Here is a 25325-nt window from a genome sequence, read left to right on the forward strand (position 1 = left end):
GCACCTCCACGCAACGCCGGGGAAGCCAAGGGAGCAGGGGACGGCACCGGAGTACACACCGGAAGTGCCGTGGGCTGCCCGCGGCTTTCTGGGACTTGTAGTTCAGAGCCCTCCGCGGGCGGAGACGCCGCTGCCAGGCGCTGGATTCACGTGGGAGGTGAGCGGCGGGTGGCAGCTGGCAGCTGGCAGCTGGCACCTCCTGCAGAGAGGCGGGGGAGGGGGGGAACCCGCGGGGAGGCTGGCTGTTGTGGGAGGGCGCGCGACCCGGGAGGTGCGGTCCGAGGCGCACGAGCGACCGGGCGCTGCGACGCCGCAGCGGCTCCGAGGGGCCCTCTCGCCGGCGCTCCGGGGGGCTCCGTAGTTGGCCTTTTCTGCCCGGTGGCTGGCCTTCTTTCAAGGAGGTTTTAAGTGGGCGTTAAGCAATCGAGAGGGGCTCCCGTGAGGGGCGAGGTTTCTGTCCCCACAAACAGTGTCCTCATTAAAGGGTTGCATCCGAGCACTGCACCCCCAAAAATGAGTCAGGTGGAGGAAGGCGGCGCGGGCATCCAAAATTCATCACGAGAGATGATACATCCAACCCGAGAGCTCCTACTGCCCCAACTAGAACTTGAGAGCCGAAAATGGACACATCCTGGAGCTGCTAGGGGCAGCAGGATGTGCCTCGGGGAAGGAGCAGGCTTGGTCTGTTTGACCCAAAGCCAGTAGGGAGAGGCGAGGGGAACCGCGTGGGGAGATAGGAGAGGGTTTCCTACAGTAGCGGGAGCTGGGGGACTTGATATTCATGGCTGTTTATTTATTTGCAAGCTCCAGCCTCCCAGGACTCCGTGCTGCGAGGAGGGAATGGCCAAGTTCCAGGTGCGTTGGGTTTCTTCTCCGGAAATGCTGTCTCCCTGAGAAGGTAAGTATAATAACTTTGTTTTCTTGGGACCCAGGAAGGACATCAGCATTGAGTGCCTCTGATGTCAAGTCCTGCCTTTGTTCTGTGTGTCATTTTTCCCTTTATTGTCGGACTCCGGTGTGAGCCTTGGTATTTTATAAATACGGGTGCAGCAATATTGATATCCTAAGGGCATATACTAAGGCATCCAGCCCTCAGTTGCTGCACTGGTCTCTGCTGCCTGTACATTACACATCAGTTTTCACTGAGCTACACTCTTCCGGAACTTGGCTCACTCCCCAGAGCGCTGGGCTCTGCTCTTGTATTGAAAGACTCCACACAGCATCTTTGCTTGGGCGTCTCTGTTAAAGCCTGCCTTTTCCTGAGTGTAGACATTTCACTCCTGTTGAGTCATTCAAAGCTATTACATGTCAGTCCTTTGCTAAGTGGTCGCAGGAAAACCCACTCACTCCCCGAAATGCTCGTCAATCAGGCTGTGTATTAGAAGTGTATTTGTAGAGTTTTTTAAGAGTTAAGGTTCCTAGGTACCACCACTCCCAGACCTACTAAAAAGAGAATTTCTCTTTTTTATCCCTTCGGTCTTTGTATGTCCATTAATTTGTGTCATTTATTGTCAGTCATTTCTCTACTTGCTCGATGTGAGCATCTCTAAGATAGGTAAAAGGTCGTCCATTTTTTATGCTCTGATTACTTTGTTCCACCAACATATCAACATGTTTAAGTGGTATAATAAATTGTTAAATTACCAATTAGCACTTTTTAAAAAATCGATTTTTCATTTGTCTTCATAAAATCATTTCTAGAAAGTTACTTCAAGATTGGCACTTAGAATCACAGAATGTTTTCAATGGAAGGGGTCAGCCAGCCCCTCTCTGCCCTGGTGCCATCACTCAACTGAGAAGACTAATTCTGAGGGAGCTAGAAGAGAGCGTCATTTCCTTGTTGCAGGGAGCAGCATAGCAGGGAGTAAGCCCCATGCTTTCCAACATCATGCTGTTTCTTCACTATAACTGAAAAGGTCATGACACCAGAAATTCTATGAACAAAAGTAACCAAGACCATCTTTTTGTTTAGCAAATCCAGTCCTCACATACATAAGAAGTGACCATGAACTCTTGTAAAAATTGGTTTGGCCCAACTGGTGTGGCTCAGTGTTTAAGCATTGGCCTATGAACGAGGAGGTCGGGGTTTGATTCCCGGTCAAGTCACATGCCTGGGTTGCAGGCTAGATCTCCAGTGAGGGGCCTGCTGGTCAATTATTATCTCTCATCGTTGATATTTCTATTTTCTGAATCTCTCTCCCTTCCTCTCTGAAATTAATTTTTAAAATTTTTTAATTGGTTTGTTTAAAGGACAGTAAATGGCCTCAAGGTACTGAGAGCATGCCCTCACTGTGCCTTGTGAAGTGATTGACTCCAAGGGAGATGAGATGAGCAGTAAGACCCAGTGCTCTGTATTGTCCTTCCTTCTCTTTTCTCGCTTTCCAAGTGAAGACTATTTTCTCACTGCTGATGGAATTGTGGATTGCTAGTGTATAAATTTTGAGGTTCTGATATATATTAATAACTGAATTTAAAGAAGGGACTTCATCCACCAATGCCTGCTGGATGTTTTTCTTTACCAGGCATTGTCCTGAGTGCTGAAAGCGGCAGTTGCAATTAACCACCCCTTCCTCTGTAACTTGGGTAAGTCACTTCACCATTATGAACCTTAATTTTCTCATCTGCAAATGAGGGTTGAATTTGATGAGCTCACAGTTTACTTGTAGCATTTGATTATTCTTTTAAATCGAATGCAAATTTATAAATACCACTTAGATTCTGAGTTCATTGTGCTAGTTATTGAGAATTGAAAGATTAGTTGAGCATGGCTCCTATCCTTTAAAATCTTATAGCCAATTTGGAAGAGAGACTTAATAGCTATAGTAGATGTACATGTGAGATGTTGGAGGAGGACGCATGTAACTCATCCTCATGCTGCAGAAAGGAGGTGGTTGATGGTCCTGAAACTGAAAGTAGTTCCTAAATGGATGAGAGGAACAGAAGTCAAAGCAGAAGCAACGTGTACAGGGCTGTTCTAGTCCAGAATATGACGTTTAGATGACAGGTAATCCGGTCTGACTATAGCTCCTGGCCACCTGCATTACTGTTTCCTGCCCCCTCCAAAGTAAAATGTTGGACCAGCAAGGAAGGGGTCTGGAAAGAAAGTAAAAAGCCATATGATGTATGTAGTTTGGTGAAGTTAGGTTTTTGTGGTGGGAGGTGGGGTGGTGGGAGGGACAGGAGACTGCTAGTCCTGGGACCTTCCACCTTGGTTAGCCCTCAGGATCCTGAGTCCACTTTCCCAGAGAAAGCACGAGGTCCACCTGGGGTGACCATACCCTCCACTGATACCGGGGAGACTATTCACTATTCAGGGTCTTTTAGTCCCAACTTTGTCTTCTTTAGCAGGACCACTGTTTTCTTTGATTCCTTTCATTTGGTCCACTGTCATACCATTCCTCATCTTCGAATTTTCAACCTACTCCAAAGTTTATACTCTACCAGCATATCCTTTTCATTCTCAGCAAAAAAAACTCTCTCCACCACTTGGTGGGATTTTAAAAAATTACTAAATCTGCTGAAACCGGTTTGGCTCAATGGATAGAGCGTCGGCCTGCAGGCTGGAGGGTCCCAGGTTTGATTTTGGTCGAGGGCATGTACCTCGGTTGCAGACACATCCCCAGTGGGGGATGATTCTCTCTCATCAATGTGTCTAGCTCTCTATCCCTCTCTCTTTCTCTCTGTAAAAAAATCAATAAAGTATTTATTTTTAAGAATCTTTAAAAAAAAATTACTAAATCTGACTATCTAATCTATGAATTGAAAAATGGCAGAACTTGTATTTGAAGACTTCCTAAGGAATTCTTGTGGTCTGGGTAAGAAATGAAGGCCTTACCCAGGACAGTGGCAGTGGGACTACAGAATAGGTAACATATTGGATGGAGATTTGGGGGACAGCATTGACAAGATGTGAAGTTACCTGAATATCGTTGAGGTAGAGAGGGTGTCTTAGACAACGGGGTGGAAAATGAATAAAATATAAAAGAGAAAAAGGTAACTGTAGGACTTGAATCTCAGAAGGAAAGAGAGTATTTGATCTGAAATGTATAGGAAGTTAACGTTGGACAGAAAGAAAGCTTTTTCTCTTGAGGTCAAGAAGTCTGGTGGAAAAAGTGGCCAGTCCACCTTCTTGATACTCACCTGGCCCTCTTGAAGAAAAGGGTGCATTTATGTCCCTCTTGGGCAACACCTCCACTTCCATTTCTTCTTTGTCCCACCTTTTGTGCAGGGACTTGCAGGCTGCTCTAGCCCAACCTTATCCCTCTTCTTCAGACACAGTGGAGACCTGTGACCTGGAGGACAAACTGCCATTGGCCTCACTATCACTTTCTGCACTGGTGACTAGTAGTGAAGTCATTCCTGGGGGATAGGAGGAAGGGCTGGTTGTCCTCAATTTCCTGAGGAAGGAGTAGGTGGTGCCCCTTCAGCCTCAGTCCTAACATGTGACCTCTTCTGAAGGTTACTGGGCATTCCCCTCGCTCAGAGTTGAGTTGCTCCTTTGGGCTTCAGTTGGCTCAGTTGTTTTGTGTCTATTCTGGCCTCTGCTTTTCAGCATGTGGCCTGTAGACTGCTGGCAGCCCAGTTTGTTACTGGTATACAAAGATATATAAGTGTTGCTGGTGGAAACAGGATTCTTTCATGGAGTCACAAGAAATGCATTTCAGGGACCCATGCATGGGAGGACTTGAGCATAGTGTCACATTTATTGGAGAGAAACAAAGGACTGTCCCCAGCTGTCTGCTGTCTTATTCACAGCCAGGTGGTCACGTCCATCTCCCTGCAAAAGAAGCCCTGGGCCTGGTGAGCACAAGTGCCCACCAGGAGGGCTCACCCCAGAACTGCAGTGCATCACCCTGGGCTCCAAGTAGCCCAGCACAGTCGTTGTTCCCGGCTGCACCTGCCTGTGCCTCATGTCCCCATCTGCACACCTGCCGCCAATGCTCAGTGGTGCAAGGCCACCACCCAGTACTGAGTTCACTGCAGCTGCTGAAAGGGGAGAGAGCACTGGCTTTTGTTAAGCTTCCCCTTGGGTTTGGGAGAGAATAAGCTTTCTTTCAAACTAAACAATCATCCTCCCAATTCTTCATGGGCGTTGCTGGGCCCTCCCCTAACCAATCCCTTTCCTGGATCTTCTGGGGTTCCATGCCCTTATTCTATCTGATCCTTCTCCCAGACTAGACACCTCCCCTTTACGTTTGCCATGTTGGCTCCTACTGCACATGCATCAAAGAGGAAGACCTCCCCCTGGGCCATCTTAGCTTCTGCACCTGCCTCAGCAGAGGAATTTCCCTTTTACTGTTCTCCCTGCCCCTGATAATCTGGGGGTGCCCCTGACTGTTTGCTGGGGAGATTGGAGGACCAGTCCTTCCTCCCTATGCAGGGGGAGAAAGGGATGTTTTTGTTTTTTGGGGGGGTTTTTTTGTGTGTGTGTGTTTGTGTTTTGTTTTGTTTTTTGTGGGTTTTTTTTTGAGGAAGGGATGTTAATCCCCTTGGGGGGCAATGCAACTATCCCTTGGAGTGTCTGGAACCTGTGGCTCCCTAGTCAATCAGAATCAGCCAGTTTAGCTCCCTTCTCTTTGGTCAGTAACGGACTAGCTGCCTACCCTGACATAAGAACAGAGGTTGAGTGTTTGAAACCTTTATATCTGTTAGATCTAATAATTTAAAAAATTGGTGTTGGTATTGAATATCTTTTTTATTGTATTTTATAAACTATCAGTCTGTGACCCATGAGAAACTTGCCAGAGGCGGTTTGAAAATGTTGGTCCTGTAAAGAAATCCTGAGGAGCTAGATTCACTGTGAAGTTAGCTCCTCGTAGGTGCCAAGCCCCCGTGAGGCCTTGAGAAACTGGAGAGTAAGAAAATGAGATAAAGCATAAGTAATGCAAAGAAATTAATGCAGAGAGAAGTGAATGTTTGGGGCCATATCTGGTATTTTTTATATAGACATCTTTGCCACAAGCATTTTATGCACAGTTTATGTTCAGTCTCTTCCCACATCCCCATCTCCCCTTTTCCCCAAGAATCGTCAGTTCACTTCCCTTCCATACCTCTGATTCTATTATATTCAACAGTTAATATTGTTCATCAAATTTTTTTTTAATTCCCTTGGTTTTTAGATTCACTTGTTGATGGTTACGTATTTGTTGTTCATAATTTTTATCTTTATTTACTTTCTCTTGAGGACACAGCTGTGAACAGATCAGACAGCCTCTCTGTTCTAGGGAACTCGCATGTTAATGGGAGAGAGAGAGACAGTGAATAAGAAAACTGGAGAGTAAGAAAATGAGATAAAGCATAAGTAATGCAAAGAAATTAATGCAGAGAGAAGTGAATGTTTGGGGCCATATCTGGTATTTTTTATATAGACATCTTTGCCACAAGCATTTTCATGCCTGAGTAATTAACAATTAGTAATGGCAATTTTGCCATTAAAAGAAAAATCACAAAAAATAAAAGAGGGGCACTAAAAAAGGGCATAAAACTTAAAAGATTTAAAATGCAAAATATTCAGATACATTTTAAAATGTGTGTAGGTTCATGGGAAAATTGCTCAAATAACTTTATTTGTTTTGTGGATTGTACTAGCATTGTTTTTATTCTGTGAGAAATGTGGGTTTAACTCTGGGCCCTCAACAAAGCCCTTATAAGGTGTTTAAAAAAGAAATCACAGCCTTGGCCGGATAGCCCAGTTGGTTAGAGCATTGTCCTGGCACACCAGGGTTGTGCGTTTGATCCCTGGTCAGGGCACATAGAGAAATCAATCAGTGAACGCATAAATAAGGGGAACAACAAATCGACGTTTCTCCCCCTCCCCCTTATTCTCTGACTCTCTAAAATCAATTTTTTTAAATAAATCTTTATTGTTTATATTATTACAAATGTTCCTCATTTCCAACCCCCCTCCATTGCTCCCCTCCACCAGGTTCCACCCCACCCTCTGCCCTTTCCCCAACCCCCATTGTCCTCATCCATAGGTGCACAGTTTATGTTCAGTCTCTTCCCACATCCCCATCTCCCCTTTTCCCCGAGAATCGTCAGTTCACTTCCCTTCCATACCTCTGATTCTATTATATTCAACAGTTAATATTGTTCATCAAATTTTTTTTAATTCCCTTGGTTTTTAGATTCACTTGTTGATGGTTACGTATTTGTTGTTCATAATTTTTATCTTTATTTACTTTCTCTTCCAAAAGAACCCCCTTCAGCAATTCATATAATTCTGGTTTGGCTGTGATGAACTCCTTTAGCTTTTTTTTTATTAGTGAAGCTCTTTATCTGGCCTTCGATTCTGAGTGATAGCTTTGCTGGGTAGATTATTTTTAGCTGTAGATTCTTGCTATTCATCACCTTGAATATTTCTTGCCATTCCCTTCTGGCCTGCATGGTTTCTGTTGAGAAATCAGCTGACAATCGTATGGGTGCTCCTTTATAGGTAACTACCTGCTTTTCTCTTGCTGCTTTTAATATTCTCTCTTTGTCTTTTGCTCTTGGAATTTTAATTATGATGTGTCTTGGTGTGGTCTTCTTTGGATTCCTTTTGTTTGGGGTTCTGTGCGCTTCCTGGACTGGCAAGTCTAATTCTTTCACCAGGTGGGGGAAGTTTTCTGTCACTATTTCTTTCAGTATGTTTTTGATATCTTGCTCTCTCTCATCTTCTGGGACCCCCATAATTCTGATGTTGGTTCGCTTGAAGTTGTCCCAGGGTTTCTTACATTACCTTCAACTTTCTGGATTCTCTTGCCTTCTAGCTTCTGTGGAGGAGTGTCTTCTGGCTCTTTATGTTCCAAATGTTTGACTTGATTTTTGTGATCTTCCATTCTGTTTTTAGGACTCTGTATAATATTTTTTATTTCAGCCAATGTATTCTTTATTTCTTCTTGATCCCTTATTAGTTTTTGTTGATCCCTTTTCATCTCCTCATAGGTCTTATCGACCTTATCTAGGAAATTCTTGAAAAACCTTATAAGCATGATTTTGAACTCTATATCCAGTCTCTTTTCCTCCATTTCTTTTGTTTGTGATCTATTTCCTTGTCTCAGCATTTTCACAGCTTTCCTGAGTTGGTAGGGTGGCTTTATGTGCTAAGGTGTCCTATATGGTTCAGTGAGTCAGCCTCCCAGTTACCTGAGGTGGACAGTGTTGGTGTAGCCCTTTTGGGCTGTGTGTGCAGTCTTGTTGTTAAGCCTTGCTTGTTGTTGGTATCACTGGGAAGCGTTGACCTCCACGCCAATTGGCTATGAGGATCAGAAGTGTCTCAGCTAGGAGGGTGTCTGTATTCCGCTTGAATGGGGCGGAGTCTCAGGGTGGCACAGACAAGCTTTGTTGAATCCCGCACAATTGGTTGCAGACAAGCTTTAGATTCCTGTCTGCCCCTCCCTAGGAGGGTCCTATTGGCAGCGAACGAGGAAGCTAGCCACTGGAAGGGCTTCTGTGCTCCGCTTGGATGGGGCGGGGTCTCGGGTGGTGCAGACAAGCTTTATTCAGCCCCTCCCTACAAGAATCTGGTTTCTGAGTCCCGAAATAATGGCCTCTGGCTTCACACACCTCCGAGAGATTTCTGCCCACTGCCTGACAGTCTGGCCTCTCCCTGTCTGGGGTCATCTATCAGCGCAATAGGGTGGTTCTGTTTTCCTCCCGAACAAGAAAGCCAGCCGCGCATTAGCTGTCCGCCCTCTCCTCGCACAGGGAGTAAGCCGGTAGCGAATTTGTCCCACTCTCTCTGCACTCCGCAAGCAAGCCGGCAGCGAACTCTGTAGCCGCCTTTTCGCGCGCACAGTTCTCCGCACCTTCACAGTTCCTGAGGTTCAGTGTGCCTTCTTTCTCCTTCCCAAATGGTAGAGCCTCCTTTCAGCCAGCCGTCCGGCGCTTCAAGGTGATGTTTCCCCTGTTTTCCAATTCTAAATTCAAATTTGTTGTGGTAGGCTGCATTCGGGTGTCTACCCTATGCTGCCATCTTGGTTTCTCCTCTAAAATCAATTTTAAAAAATAAGAAATAAACCTTTGGGGCCGGTCATTGTCAGCGGGAAGAAATGCTCACTGCTTTCAGAGACCGCCACATCTACTTGTCACTGTCCAACCATTTTGAGGACTAGCTCAGATTCACATATAATGCAAAATGGGAGTAATTGAGAATTTTGTCGATTAAGAAATGAAACCAAACTGACTACTTGCTTAAATACATTAAGTCTTCTGAATGTTGTTGATTTTTTGTGGAGAAGTGAAAACAAACAAAAAACAGTTAACCAGTTTTTTTATCTTTTCTATAGCAGTTGATTGATTTATCAACAGAGAAATGAAATCAAATAAACCAAAAAAATTGAACTGTGAACCAATTTTGTTTTGGTTTGTGTGTTTTTTTAATACATTTTTATTGATTCTTTACAGAGGAAGGGAGAGGGATAGAGAGTTAGAAACATAGATGAGAGAGAAACATCGATCAGCTGACTCCTGCATACCCCCTACTGGGGATCATGCCAGCAACCAAGCTACATGCCCTTGACCAGATTTGAACCTAGAACCCTTCGGTCCACAGGCCCATGCTCTATCCATTGAGTCAAACTGGGTAGTGCTATTGTGCTTTTATAGCAGAATTGCCTTACAGCCAGTGAGTTAGCAGGGATAATGTTTGCAGTAAAAATGCTTGTGGCAAAGATGCTATGGCAAAACTACCTAGAACAGGTGTTTTTTGTTTGTTGTTTTGTGCTACTGTGGATTATGGTCAAGGAAATGCTTCTCAGAGGAGATGGCAGTCCAGCTGAGACCTGAATAAGGAACCAGGCATGTGAAAGATGTGGAAAAAACATTCTGAGCAGAGAGGACAACAGTGCAAATTCCCTAAGTTGGGATGTTTGATGTGGTCTAGGATCAGCCTAATGACACAGGATGGAGGAGTGACTCTAAGCTGGAGAATTGACAGGACACCAGTGACTACTAAAATGGGCACAGCTAGGAAAGAGCAGATTTTTTTTTTTTCTCAGTTGAAAAAATGCAGATCTTAGTTTTAGGCAGTTCCACCAACCAGAGTTTAACATTTCTGTTTAGGACTATCTACAACAGTGTTTTTCAACCTTTTTTGGGCAAAGGCACACTTGTTTCATGAAAAAAATCACGAGGCACACCACCATTAGAAAATGTTAAAAAATTTAACTCTGTGCCTATATTGACTATATATAAAGTAATTCTCTTGAATAGGAATCAAATAAACACAAAGAAAGTATTTTATAATTACTTTATTATGAAATATTAAGTAAACAAAATACTGAAAAATTATAAAATTCAGTGCGCAACCTGGGCCTGTTTGGCTGAACACAAAGCTGATATTCTGGCTGGAATCGAAGAAAGACACACACGTAGCTCTTCGTCAACAGCTCTCAGTCTCTCTCTGTATTTGGTTTTTATAGCAATCATGCTTGAAAAGCTAATCTCACACAGATATGTAGTGGAAAATGGGAGCAATGTCAAAATAGCTTTATTTGCCAGAAGGCGGAACTCCTTGGCGGTATCCAACCAAAAACTGTCCAAAGGTAGATCAGCAAATCTTAGCTTGAAACCACGATTTTGTCTCAGTTCAGTTAGTTCCTCCTGCTCCTGTAAAGTCATGTCCTTTCCACCAACTGATGCTGGGCTATAAGGGTCCCTAACCCAGTCAAGGCATTCAGTGGAGACTGAAGAGAAATAAAATGACAACTTCTCCTCAAGAGTTTTTAAATGTTTAACTATTATCTCACACAGTGCAGCAGTGTGAACACCTTGCCATTGCTTGGTGAGTGTGAACATTTCAAGATTGCCACTTTCCACGTGTTGATGCCAGAGTTGCACCTTTGAACGGAATCCATTTATTTTATCTGTACTTGTAAGCAGGTTTTCACTTCTGCCTTGCATTCGTGTGTTCAGTTCATTCAGATGATAAAATATATCTGCCAGGTATGCCAGCCTTACACACCACTCATCACTTGTAAGCTGCTTTGCGTAATCTGACCTCTCATTTGTCAGAAACATTTTAAGTTCCTCCCGCAGCTCATACACACGAACCAAGACCTTGTCACGCGACAACCACCGGACCTCCGTATGAAACAGCAAGGTTTTATGCTTCGCTCCCATCTCCTCACACAAAGCTAAAAATATGCGACTTTTCACGGGTCGTGACTTTATAAAGTTTACCATGCGCACAACATCATCCAACACATGAACTAGGGCTGCTGGTAAAGTCTTGGCTACGAGGACCTCGCGGTGTAAAAAACAATGCGTAACAATCACATCTGGATTTCTTTCCTTCACTCTGCTTACAAAGCCTTTGGTGCGCCCGACCATGGCTGCAGCTCCATCGGTGCAGACACTTGTGCTGTATTCCCACTTAAGTCCTCCTTGTTCAAGGTATTCTGATATAACCCGAAAAATTTCTTCTCCTGTTGTTTTTTCTGGCAATGCCTTGCAAAAAAAGAAGTTTTCTCTAATTGCATCACCATCAACAAAACGCACATTGGCCAAGAGTTGAGCATGTCCACTGATATCAGTAGACTCATCAAGTTGCAATGCAAATTTCTCACTGATACGGATCTTTTCAAAAACCACACTTTCGATGTCTGCAGACATGTCATTAATACGTCTGGAAATTGTGTTGTCTGAGAGAGGGACTTTGGCTATTTCCTTAGCTGCTTCAGGTCCGAGCATCTCCTCTACAATAGCTTTGCAGGCAGGAAGTATTAATGTCTCTGCCACAGTGTGCGACTTTTTTGACTTGGCTATAAGTTCAGCAACTTGATAGCTAGCTTTAAGAGCTCTTTCATTTACCTTTGTGGTTTTTCTCATGAAAGTTGCCTGATTCTCCATGTTGTCACTCAGGCAAACAAAATAGTCCACATTCTTGTTTTGAAGCAAAGGATGTTTCGTTTGGAGATGGCGTTTAAGTTCGCTTGGGACCATAGCACTGTTAGCTAGCTTTTCACCACACACCACGCACAGTGGAGTTGGTTTGTTTGCATCTCCAGTGCAAGTAAACCCAACTGAAATATAGCTTTCGCTATATTGCCTTGCGCCAGAGAATTTGCTTGCGTTAACCATCTTTGCTTTCTTTTGACCCCCACTCATACTTGGGCTCTCATCTGCCTCCAAATTTTGTTCAGAGTCCAGTTCTTTCCTTTTCAAAAACTTGTCCATCACTGCAGTATCTCACTGTCACTGACAGCTCCAGATGACAGCTCTGTCTCCACACTGTGCTAGGCCTGGAAGGAAATCGGAAGTTGTCCTACCTACCTACCTACCACAGTCATACAGTCAACAACCATTTAATGTTAAAAAAAAAAAAAAAGGCTTTTCCAATCTCACCACTAGGTGGCGATGTGGCAGCGTGTACACTGTACACGCTGCCACAGCACTGATTTCCGGGACATTTTCTCCACAAACCCACCCCCCCACTGATTTTTTTTTTTTATATATATATACACACAAAAATTTTATATATTATTATTAATTGTTTTCTTACATGTCAGGCTGTCTTGGGGTGCGGCATCCAGGGGTGTCCCGGGATTGTCCTCCGGTGGGGAGTAGGGCGGCTGTGCATGGGCCTGGCCCCTGGTGGATCTGGTCTGTCGGGGCAGGGCCTGGGCAGTTGCTCCACTCGGTCGGGTTTGCCAGGGCAGGATAGTGCTGCCTCTCCTCTCTGGTTGCTCCGCCCTCCTGGATCCGATGCCGGATGACGTCACAGGCAGTGACGATTTCCGGGCATCAGGGAGCCAGGAAGTGGAAGGTGTCCCAGAGGGGACCGGGGGAGTCTAGGCGTGAATTTCAAAAAGGACAAAAAAAACACAGTCTGTCTCAGTGTCTTGTCTTGTCTGCACCTACGGCACACCAGGCAACATCTCATGGCACACTAGTGTGCGGCGGAACAGCGGTTGAAAAACGCTGATCTACAAGCTGGTTATGAAAAATACATGCAAACTCCCAGAACACACAGAGGAACCAATAAAACCTGCACCCACATGCACAGTGCCTGAGCCTCCGCCTTGGGAAGGTGAGGGTGGGGGCTGCAGTCTGTGCCCTGGTTGTGGATGTGGCCCAGGCAAGGAGATTGGGGTCAGAGTTTGTAATCCAGCCAGGTGATGTGTGGGGGTCGGGTGGGTCAGAAGGACGCACCCAGGGCTGTGGTCCAGGTGCTGGTTGTGCACCAAATGAACAGGGTCTGGGTCCTATTTGTGGGCTGGATGAAGGCCCAGAATCCTGGAACATGGGTTGGGGTCCAGGCCCCCACTCACTGGTGCCGAAGCTGCAACACAGCAACCTGCACTCCCCCACCCACCATTTTTTTTTATTAAGGTATTATATTTGTACATATCTTACCATTGCCCTCCCTCCCCCCACTTCCATACATGCCCTCCCTCCCCAGAGTTTTTCATCCATTGGTTTTGCTTATATGCATGCATACAAGTTCTTCGGTTGATCTCTTATCTCCCCCATATCTCCCTACCCTCCCAGCTGTAATTTGACAGTCTGTTTGTTGCTTTACTGTCTCTGTAAAACATACCGTTCTTGCCAAAGCAGTTCGCCGCGCAGCCATTGCCACCCCCGTGGGCCTTGAAGATCTCCAGGCACCACAAGATGAAGCTTGAGTGGCCCAAGCTCACGTCCACCGAGCCTGTGAGATGGTCACGAAGCACTTCTTCATCGGGTACTCGAACTCAAGGTGTGTCATGAGGCCAGCCCGTTGGGGGGACACACCGCCCAGGGCCTGCCTGACCTGGACTCATCCACCGGGAGCTGACTGGCCGCTGACTGGCAAGCAAGGAGTGGCAGCCGAGAAGAGCAGATACGGAAGGAGGTTATTGAGAGGAAGAGGTCTGCTGAAGCTTATTACGTTTTAAGGCCTTTTAGATACCCAAGTGCAGGTGTTAGGTGGAAAGTTGGAGCCTGGAGTTAAGGAGGAAGGAGCTAGAGATAAGTTTTTGCAAATACCTAAAGAGAGTACATATGGTTGTACGTATATGTGCTATTTTATTTTTTCTAATAATGTTCAAGTACTTCATTTAGAAGAAGAAAGGACATAGGATTGATATGACTATGGAAAAATTTGAGATCTTAACTATGTGTGGCTGAGAGGAAAAGACAAAAGGTTAAAGGATGATTGATGATCTTTATAAAGCAGCTGTGATAGAAAGGAAGAACAGAAAGAATTGGAAGATGTTTTAAAACTGTAACTATCACCCGGTTGGTGTGGCTTCGTGGTTCAGCTTAGGCCTATGAACCAGGAGGTCTCAGGTTCGATTCCCGGTCAAGGGCACATGCCCAGGTTGTGGGCTTGATCTCCAGTAGGGGGTGTGTAGGAGGCAGCCGATCCATGATTCTCTCTCATCATGGATGTTTCTCTCTCTCTCTTTCTCCGTCTCCCTTCCTCTCTGAAATCAATAAAAATAATATAAAAATTAAAATTAAAATAAAAAATAAAAGTGTAGCTATCGCCCTAGCTAGTTTGGCTCAGTGGATGGAGCATCAGCCTGTGGACTGAAGGGCCCCAGGTTCAATTCTGGCCAGGAGAACATGCCCGGGTTGCGAGCACCATCCCCAGTGAGGGGCCTGCAGGAGACAGCCAATCAATGATTCTCTCATCATTAATGTTTCTATCTCTCGTCCCCTCTCCCTTCCTCTCTGAAATCAATAAAGAAATATATTTTAAAAAATAAAGTGTAGCTATCAAGATACTAATATTTCAAAAGCAGAGTGGGCTGAAACTGGTTTGGCTCAGTGGTTAGAGCATCGGCCTGTGAACTGAAAAGTCCCAGGTTCGATTCCAGCCAAGGGCATGTACCTTGTTTGGGGGCACATCCTCAGTAGGGGGTGTGTAAGAGACAGCTGATTGATGATTCTCTCTCATCGATGTTTCTAACTCTATCCCTCTCTCTTCCTCTCTGTAAAAAAAAAATCAATAAAATATATATTTTTTTAAAAAAAAGCAGAGTGGTCCAAGTAGTGAAATGGCCCTGATTATGGTAATTGAGTGTGAAATGAGACTGAGGTCATTGGGACTGTAGAGGTTAAAAATGTCAGGTTAGGATGTTGGGTAAGTTGCTCTCGTGTGTGTTGAAGTTGTCAGGACAGTAGTAGGAATGGGTGGAGAGAACTACTCAGCAATGACCATGAGACGACAGTGACATGAAAGATTAAGTAGCTGGATGGCTTGAGCCTGAGTGAGTTGTGGGCAGGAGAGGAAGGGGTTGGAAGGAAGTATCAAAGTAGAAGAGAAAGAAAAGAGTTTCCAACAAACTTGACTTGGATCCCTCAGTTCCCTGAACTGCATACTTCCATACCTTCTCACCTTCTCAGGTGCTCCCAACCTCATCTTCCCTCCTTGTGCTGATGGTTGTCAGTAAAGGAGGAGCGCTTACTGTTTCAGGAGCCAGTAACGTTCGAGGGCTTCTCTGCGGACTTCACTGAGGAGTGGGGTCCCCGGACCCTGCCCGCAGGAAGCTGCACAGAGCTGAGGTGCCGCAGCCCTACAGCCACTTGGTCTCAGTGGGTGAGAACATGAGCCTGGACACCTGCCCATTGGAGTCTTTGTTTCTTCCGTTTTAAATAGTGATGGAGTCCAGGAGTTGTAGTTCAGGAATCAAAGTTTCCTAATTTATTTTTTACACAAAAGGATGTTTCTGATTATTCTAAGAAGCTAAAGAACTTGGTAAGAATTGGAGAATTGTAGCGTTACTGAGTCGCCTGGGAAATCATACCGGATCCATCCCTGATAAGCCAGAATTTGGTACTGATTTGCTTTCTGCACAGTTATTCAACCAACCTCTGTGTGTTACCCAGACATGATCTTTCAGTTGACAGAGTTGAAGTTAGTTACATAATGAAGAACAAACTCCAAAGGAATCAGCAAGGCATCGTGGCAAGTTACAAATCCAGGCTAATCCACAAAAGAGGAGTCCCTTACATTTTATTTTTTACTTAAATCTTTATTGTTGAAAGTATTATAGGTCCTCTTTTTGCCCCATTGACCCCTTCTAGCCCACCCCCAACCTCACCCCCCAGCTCTTCACTACCCTATTGTCTGTGTCCATGAGTTATGCATATATGCATACATGTTCTTTGGCTGGTCTCTTCACACCACCCACCCTCCCCCGTTTTCCCTCTGAAATTCCAGTCTGTTCTATGCTTCTATATGTCTCTGGGTCTATTTTGTTCATCAGTTAATGTGAGTGAGATCATGTGATACTTACCTTTCTCTGATGAGTTTATTTCACTTAGTGTAACACTCTCCTGGTCCTTCCATGCTGTCTCAAAGGGTAAGCGATCCTTCTTCTTTACTGCTGCATAGTATTCCACTGTGTAAGTGTACCACAGCTTTTTTATCCACTCGTCTGTTGATGGGCACAGATCCTGGCTATTGTACATTGTGATGCTATGAACTTAGGGCTGCATACATTCTTTCTGACTGGTGTTTTGGGTTTCTTATAATATATTCCTAGAAGTGGAATCACTGGGTCAAATGGCAGTTCCATTTTTAATTTTTTGAGGAAACTAAGTCCCTTTTTAAATGTTTAAGGAGTTCTCTTTGAAGTTCTCTGGTCTGTGGAGAAGGCTGAGGCTTCAATACTTTGCACAAACTGATCTGCCTGTATCTGTTCACTTACTCTCCCTTCCGGCTTTTCAGAAAGTCGTGGTCTTCCTCATTCACACTGACCTTCTTATCTGTTCTTCGTCTTCTCCCATGTTTTCCCTGCCTTCTCCATTAAAAACCCCACTGCCCTGCAATATCTGTTTCCCTTTGCTTCTCTTCTTACACATCAGAGACTCATCCGTCTCCCCTTCTGCATATAAGACAACATCCATGTAGTGATAGTTAGGAGTAGAGCTGACACAGGTTTCCTCAAAAAGCTTTTGACTACTTGAAGCAAAGAGCCTGAAACATTTCTGATGAAATAATTTTTAGGTATCTACCCTAAGGAATTAGTAACATCAACTGAAAATTGTGAACAGTCATTATAGAATTATTTAATACAGTGAAATAATTACCAAATATATCAGAGGGGGTTGGTTATACAAATTATAGAGGGTCATATATTGGTAAGAGAAAAACATGTAGCCATTAAAATATATATTGATCAAGACTTTTTAATTTGTATTGAAATTATTAGGACAACATTGGTCAAAAAAATTATATAGGTTTCAAGTTTACAATTCTATAATAGATCATCCATATATTATCTTATGCGTTCACCACTCCAAATCAAGTCTCCTTCAATCACCATTTATTTCCCCTTTACTCTGTTCAGTGTTCCCTAATCCCCTTTTCTTTCTGGTAACCACCGTACTGTTTTCTGTCTCTGAGTTTGGGGTAGGAGGAGTTTGCTTACTGCCTTCACCTTTTTTATCCTACCCCTCAACCTCTCCCTTCTGACAGCTGAGTCTAGTCTCTGTATCTAGGTCTGCTTCTATTTTGTTTGTTAGTTTATTTTGTCCATTCGATTCCACATATGAGTGAAATCATATGGTACTTGTCTTTCTCTGACTGGCTTATATCACTTGGCATAATGTTCTCTAGGTCCACACATGCTGTCACAAAGGGTAAGATTTCCTTTTTCTGTAGCCCCATAGTATTCCATTGTGTAAATGTACCAAGCTTTTTTATCCACTCATCTGCTGATGGCACCTGGGCTGTTTCCAGATCTTGGCTATTGTAAATAATGCTGCTATGAAGAGAGGGGTGCATATAGTCTTTCTGATTGGTGTTTCTGGATTCGTAGGATATATACCCAGAAGTGGTATTGCTGGGTCAAAAGCAGTTCTATTTTTAATTTTTTAGGAAATTCCATGCTGTTTTTCACAGTGGCCACACCAGTCTGCGTTCCCACCAGCAGTGCTTATGAAAATTAGTTTCTACTTTTTTTGTCTGCTTACATTTTTTTTTTTTAAGAACTTGAGGGCAACAGTTTCTTTTTTTAAAAAAAATATATTTTATTGATTTTTTACAGAGAGGAAAAGAGAGGAATAGAGAGTTAGAAACATCGATGAGAGAGAATCATCGATCAGCTGCCTCTTGCACACCCCCTCCTGGGGATGTGCCTGCAACCAAGAACCTGGGACCTTCCAGTCCGAGGCTGATGTTCTATCCACTGAGCCAAACCGATTTCAGCTGCTTACATTTTTTATTGTCCCATTTTCCCCCACAGTTTTTTTTGTGTGCATAGTACGATACTAGAGTCTACATCCTCAGCTGATCCCAACCTCTTTGGTGTATGCAGGCTCTACTAACAAGGAACAGCTCTTCTAGCTGGGCTTGGAATGGATATCAGAATCCAGATGGTGAGTGGTATAGACTCTTTTTGAGGGTGCCTTTTCAGACAAGTAAGTTATCTGAGGCATGCCATGCTCTGATCTGCAGCTCTGAGATATCTCCCTTGTCAGAAATCCCTCTTCAGGGGTTACCTTGAGGCTTTGTCCTGGAGTCAATTGCTTCTTTTTGTACCTTAATCAGCCCTGCCATTGTACAGGTTCAGCATTACCTCCACTTCTTCTCTTCTCAGCCCAACTAATACTATTAGCAGTCTTTGTTTAACAGATCATTTATTTGTTCTTAAGACTTTGTTTGGGGCTACATCTGGTAGCTATCCAACATTTCATTTTTTGTTGGGAAAGGATGGTTGGGAGTATGGTAGTGAAAATAGCAACAATTAGTCTAACCATCAGAAATGTCTTAACAGGAATTTAAAAACCTGAATTTCCTGCCTAGGAAGCAGAGCTTTTGACACTGACTGGCATAGAAACAAAACAAAACAAAAAAACCTGAATTGCCAGGATAAACCTCTCGCTGATTCTGACTTTGAAATTTGAATTATTTGAATTTCTATTGTAGGACTTCTTGAGATCTCTTATTCCTTCAGAAATCATCTCCTATACATGGCTTGAACTGTTCAATTTTTTTTTTCTAGTTTCTAGTTTTCTATTTTCTCCATTATTCCTAATTCACCACTTTTTCATCTTGGAAGAAACATTTTTATTCTGGTGATGACAACTCTTACTTTTTTTTTTAAGGCTTTTATAGATTTTTGTTATTTCATTTTAATATTAGGATTTTCACTCTAATTGTTTTAATCAACATATATACTACTAAGTCTAAAAATTTGTATTTTTAGCACAATTCTCCCTCAGAAGTTCCAGACCCATATATCTCACTGTTTACTGAACAGTAAGAAGATTCCACCAGCACCACAAATTAAACATTAGATGTAAAGCTTGTCCTCTGTCCTTCTTCACTCCAGCCTTCCCTTTTGCATCCCCTATCTTATTACATAGTACCCCTAAACCTGTTCACTCAAGCAAGGAACTTGGGGATCATGCTTGGTGCCTCCTTTCCCTTCTAGTTAGTCATCATATGATTTAGAATGTCCCTCTCACTCTTTCCATAACTATCATCTTTACCATTTCTAATTTTCTATATCAATTGTCTCTCTACCTAAAGTCTTGCTCATTTCTTTTTTTTTTTTTTTCTTTTAACATATTTTATTGATTTTTTTTACATAGAGGAAGGGAGAGAGATAGAGAGCTAGAAACATCCATGAGAGAGAAACATTGACCAGCTGCCTCTTGCACAGCCCCTACCGGGGATGTGCCCGCAACCCAGGTACATGCCCTTGACCAGAATCGAACCTGGGACCTTTCAGTCTGCAGACCGACACTTTACCACTGAGCCAAACCGGTTTTGGCAAGTCTTGCTCATTTCTGATGAACAAGTCAATCTTTCATTCCCAATTGAAATCCTGTAATAGCTATAAATCTTTAAAGGTTTTAGCCCTAAATCCTTGGTAGTACATACCAACCCCTTTGTTCTAACTCCTGCTTTCCTCTCCAGGGTGCACTTTCTAATTGATATGGTGATCAACCGAAGGACTTGTATACATGCATATAAGTACAACCAATGGACACAAAACTCTGGGGAGGGAAGGTAGGTATGGGAGGGGGTGGACAATGGTAAGATATGTACACAGATAATATATAATTTAATTTAAAAAAATAAAATAAAAAAAGAAAGAGGCCCAAGACAAGCTATGTTTAAAAAGTTTAAAAATAGCCAAAACCAGTTTGGCTCAATGGATAGAGCGTCGGCTTGGGGACTGAAAGGTCCGGGTTCGATTCCGGTCAAGGGCATGTACCTTGGCTGCAGGCACATCCCCAGTAGGGGGTGTGCAAGAGGCAGCTTGTCGGTGATTCTCTCTCATCGATGTTTCTAACTCTCTATCCCTCTCTCTTCCTCTCTGTGAAAAATCAATAAAATATATATTTTTTTAAGTTTAAAAATATATGAGACAGTATCTACCATTTGTAGGAAATACACATATGTATTATTCTTATATGCATAAAATATTTTCAAAGAGAAAAAAAATAATTGATATGGTGCTATCATTATTGATATATTTATCTTTCTCCCCAGTAGGCTCTAGCTTATTTACTTTCTTGTATCCTTCCCAGCATCTATTAAAGTGGATTACCAATTCAATGCAAATTTACCTAAAATAAAATGAAGTAAAGTGAACCAAAATGTAATTTGTGGCAAGGATGTAGGATTCATAGCCTTCTGCAGAGTTAGGGGAGGAATATCTTTTTTTATACATATATATTTTTTTATTTTATTGATTTCAGAGAGGAAGGGAGAGAGAGAGAGAGAGATAGAAACATCATTGATAAGAGAGAATCATTGGTAGGTTGCCTCCTGCACGCCCCCTACTGAAATTCGAGCCCACAACTGGGCATGTGCCCTTGACTTGAATCAAACCTGGGACCCTCCAGTACACAGGCTGACACTCTTTCCACTGAGCCAAACCAGATAAGGCAGGAGAGGAATACTTTTATTGGCTATGCATAAAAAAGACAAGATTTATATTTTATGTACAAAAGTATTTTCTCTGACAATCCAAAGTACATGACTATAAGGACAAGACTGAACTATTTCTCAGTTATTAGGCTTCAGGACTTAGACACTTCACTTCTGAAATCTTAAAATCTATCCAGTTTGTTTATATCACTAAATTTTCTTTGTTCCCTAGGAGACCTGAATGAAAATTCTGTGGAGAATCTTTAAGAGAAAGGACCTGGGGATCTATTACATGAAGAGCTTTTCTGCTGGCTAATTTTGGAAGAGATGGCCAGTACCATAACTGGGAGTAAGGATTACACTATGAATCTTCAAGGAGAAATGTATAGGAACCCAGAACTAGATCTTTCCCTTTGTCAAAAGAGGGGAGAAGCATCTTCTCACATTTCCAGAAACAAGAGCAGTGACGTGACCCTTCAAAGTGGTGATGTCAAGAAGTATTTAAGTGCCATGGAAAGTGAAGAATATTTGTCTTTGAAAGTTCCGGGCCAAATTGCCAAACAGGACTCCTCAGTGACATTTTGTGACAATGAGCCCCAGGACCCTCAGAAGACAAAAAGTCTGTTTGTAACAGAAGAAAGTACTGAGAGAAAAGTATTAGGAGGGAAAAGTCCTCCCATAGACCATTGTTCAGAGACCCTTCATATTAAACTTGTGTCTGATGTAATAGAACTGGTCTCACCATTGTTAGGTAGTGAAGCTATTTGCCAGAAGAGCCAATTGAAAGAATCCTTGGATCCCTTTGACTGTAACTGTAATAACATTTATGGTTGGAAATCACGAGTGGTCAGTCATCAGAGAGCTCCTACAAAGAAGCATCTCTGTAATCATTATGACTCTGGCAAAATACATAATACCAGCTCAGATAGTCACTCATGTGAGAAAATACACAATGCAGAGAAACAATACCAATGCAGTAGGTGTGGTAAGGACTTCCGTGAGAGCTCAGAACTACTACTTCATCAGAAAGACCACACAAAAGAAAAGCCCTACAAATGTGAGCATTGTGGGAAGGGTTTCGCAAGGAGCTCAAGTCTCCTCATCCATCAAGCCATCCACACAGATGAGAAACCTTACAAGTGTGACAAGTGTGGGAAGGGCTTCACAAGGAGTTCAAGTCTGCTTATTCATCATGCAGTCCATACAGGCGAGAAACCTTATAAATGTGACAAGTGTGGGAAGGGCTTTAGTCAGAGCTCCAAATTGCATATCCACCAGCGAGTGCACACTGGTGAGAAGCCCTATGAGTGCGGGGAGTGTGGAATGAGCTTCAGTCAGCGCTCTAACCTGCACATCCACCAGCGAGTCCACACAGGAGAGAGGCCCTACAAATGTGGAGAGTGTGGCAAGGGCTTTAGTCAGAGTTCGAACCTTCACATTCACCGGTGCATACACACAGGAGAGAAGCCTTACCAGTGCTATGAGTGTGGGAAGGGCTTCAGCCAGAGCTCAGATCTCCGCATCCATCTCAGAGTTCACACTGGGGAAAAGCCCTATCACTGCGGCAAGTGTGGGAAAGGGTTTAGCCAGAGCTCTAAACTCCTCATCCACCAGAGAGTACATACTGGAGAAAAGCCCTATGAGTGCAGCAAGTGTGGGAAGGGCTTCAGCCAGAGTTCCAACCTCCACATCCACCAGCGAGTTCACAGGAAAGATCCCTCTTAACAAGCTCTTCAATTATATGCTTGTACTCTAAAGACTTAAATATTTTTAACATCACTCTGACCTCTATATTCTATGAAGATGAGTTAAGATATGTTCCCTCACTAAAAATAATTCATTCATTTGAAGTATTTAAGTGCCAAGAACTTTTGTTATACTATACAATGAATTCCTTTTCCTAGTTCCTTAGATAGGTGATGTGAAAACAGCTGTACACTAGTTCAGCCAATGTTATTAGAATTATACTAGAGGCCCCGTGCATCTGTAGAGTTCCTAGACCTGGCCAGAGGTCAGGACCAATCAGGGCCTTCCAGCTGACAGACAGGGTCTGCCTTCCCTGGCTGACAGCTGACGGCCACTGGCCGCACCCTTCCTTCATTCCACACCACCTCCTGGTGGTCAGCACATATCATAGTGAGCAATAGAACTCCTGAGGGGACACTTTGCACATTAGCCTTTTATATATATATAGGTACTCAGCATTTATAACTGTAAGGATATTACATTTATCCAAGTTCAACATATTTCCCTTTGTTCACAATCTCAGAAATCATAACACTAGTTTCTTTTCAAATCAGGTGTCTTGTGTTTTTCATATTTCTTTCCAGCCTGAGTAGCCCTGAATAAACTATAATGATATTACATCCATTTTAAGCCACGGGGTAGTTAAAGATATAATAAACATAAAATTTTTGTTTATTGCAAAAACATACAATAGTCTGTGGCCACACAAGAAGTTAGAGAAGAGCTCCTTGTGTAGTACAACCCATACATCATTTTTTAAAGTATTTTTATTGATTTTTTTTTTTTTTTTTTTTTTTTTTTTTTTTTTATAGAGAGGAAAGGAGAGGGGATAGAGAGTTAGAAACATTGATGAGAAAGAAACATCAACCAGGACCGGTTTGGCTCAATGGATAGAGCGTCGGCTTGGGGACTGAAAGGTCCCGGGTTCGATTCCGGTCAAGGGCATGTACCTTGGTTGCGGGCATATCCCCAGTGGGGGGTGTGCAAGAGGCAGCTGATCGATGACTCTCTCTCATCGATGTTTCTAACTCTATCTCTCTCCCTTCCTCTCTGTACAAAATCAATAAAATAAAATAAAATAAATAAAAATAAGTGTTTTAAAAAAAGAGAGGGAGAGAGAGAGAGAGAGAAGCATCAATCAGCTGCCTCCTGCACACTCACTACTGGGTATGTGCCCACAACCAAGATATATGCCCTTGACCAGAATTGAACCTGGAACCCTTCAGCCAAAAGGCTAACGCATTATCCACTAAGCCAAACCAGTTAGGACAACCCATCATTTTACAGTGTGTTGAGAAACCCTCCCCACAAACCAACAGCTCAATAACATAACTACCATAGTTTTTTTTTTGTTTTGTTTGTTTTTTTAGTGATACATTTTTTAAAAAATATATTTTATTGATTTTGTACAGAGAGGAATGGAGAGAGATAGAGAGTTAGAAACATCGATGAGAGAGAGTCATCGATCAGCTGCCTCTTGCACACCCCCTACTGGGGATATGCCCGAAACCAAGGTACATGCCCTTGACCAGAATCGAACCCAGGACCCTTCAGTCCCCAAGCCGACGCTCTATCCATTGAGCCAAACCAGTCTCGGCAACTACCATAGTTTTTCATGGGCGTAGCTGTTATTCCAGATCTTGCCCACCTCATATGACTCCCCAAACTAGAGCCAGGTAGTTTACATATACTATGGTGAAACATTTTTTTTTAATATATATTTTATTGATTTTTTTACAGAGAGGAAGGGAGAGGGATAGAAAGTTAGAAACATCGATGAGAGAGAAACATTGACAAGCTGCCTCCTGCACAACCCCCAATGGGGATGTGCCCACAACCATGTGCCCGCAACCAAGGTACATGCCCTTGACCGTAATCGAACCTGGGACCCTTGAGTTCGCAGCCTATGCTCTACCCACTGAGCCAAACCGGTTTCGGCTGGTGAAACATTTTAAATGAAGTTGAAACCTATTTAAATGAATTCAGTTCCTCTCAACAATTCCCTCTTGTTTTCTTAATTTTCTTGACAACCCATGTTCTATACTAAGCAAAACAGGAGTCAGGAGAGAGTTTCTGATAATTATCTCTGGGATTATCTCTTGTCTTAATATTAGATTTACTGGGGAAAAAAAAAAAAGCCAAAACCGGTTTGGCTCAATGGATAGAGCGTTGGCTTGGGGACTGAAAGGTCCCAGGTTCGATTCCGGTCAAGGGCATCTACCTTGGTTGCGAGCATATCCCCAGTAGGGAGTGTGCAAGAGGCAGCTGATCAATGACTCTCTCATCGATGTTTCTAACTCTCTATCTCTCTCCCTTCCTCACTGTACAAAATCAATAAAATATATTTTTTTAAAATTAAATTAAAATTTAAAAAAGTCGTTAGTTTTTGTAGCATCTCTGGCCTCTAAACCACACTATAGATATCCCATATTTATAAATTTCTTTCATATTTGGCTGAAAGTATTCCATATGAAAGTAGCTATATAGCCGAAACCGGTTTGGCTCAGCGGTAGAGCATCGGCCTGCGGACTGAAAGGTCCCAGGTTCGATTCCGGTCAAGGGCATGTACATTGGTTGCGGGCACATCCCCAGTAGGGGGTGTGCAAAAGGCAGCTGGTCGATGTTTCTCTCTCATCGACATTTCTAGCTCTCTATCTCTCTCCCTTCCTCTCGGTAAAAAATCAATAAAATATATTAAAAAAGAAAGTAGCTATATAAATTATTAAACCATGTTCAGGCCCAGTCAGTGTGGCTCAGTGGTTGAGTATCAACCTATGGA

The 25325-nt window shown here is 43.1% G+C and overlaps 2 protein-coding genes across 9 annotated transcripts; one reads left to right on the forward strand and one right to left on the reverse strand.

Moving 5' to 3' along the window:
• Window positions 1-103: 103 nt before the first annotated feature.
• Window positions 104-22650, forward strand: ZNF239 (zinc finger protein 239). Of its 8 annotated transcripts, none has more exons than XM_084904776.1 (7): window positions 104-157; window positions 805-898; window positions 2523-2583; window positions 13540-13833; window positions 18234-18294; window positions 19841-19933; window positions 21033-22650. In XM_084904776.1, the coding sequence occupies exon 7, from the start codon at window positions 21128-21130 to the stop codon at window positions 22523-22525; it is 1398 nt and encodes a 465-aa protein (XP_084760902.1). In that variant the 5' UTR covers window positions 104-157; window positions 805-898; window positions 2523-2583; window positions 13540-13833; window positions 18234-18294; window positions 19841-19933; window positions 21033-21127; the 3' UTR covers window positions 22526-22650. The 8 variants fall into 8 exon arrangements, with proteins under 8 accessions (XP_084760902.1, XP_084760905.1, XP_084760908.1 ...); XM_084904777.1 differs by lacking the exon at window positions 104-157 and adding an exon at window positions 199-681; XM_084904778.1 differs by lacking the exon at window positions 104-157 and adding an exon at window positions 199-378.
• LOC311632670 (zinc finger BED domain-containing protein 5-like) lies at window positions 10279-12159 on the reverse strand (the record flags this gene model as incomplete). Its single annotated transcript, XM_084904384.1, has 1 exon — window positions 10279-12159. One exon carries the CDS (start codon window positions 12157-12159, stop codon window positions 10279-10281), a length of 1881 nt encoding a protein of 626 aa, XP_084760510.1.
• Window positions 22651-25325: the final 2675 nt, after the last annotated feature.

Source organism: Pipistrellus hanaki (genome assembly GCF_964339955.1).
Source record: "Pipistrellus hanaki genome assembly, chromosome: 14".
Lineage (NCBI taxonomy): Eukaryota > Metazoa > Chordata > Mammalia > Chiroptera > Vespertilionidae > Pipistrellus > Pipistrellus hanaki.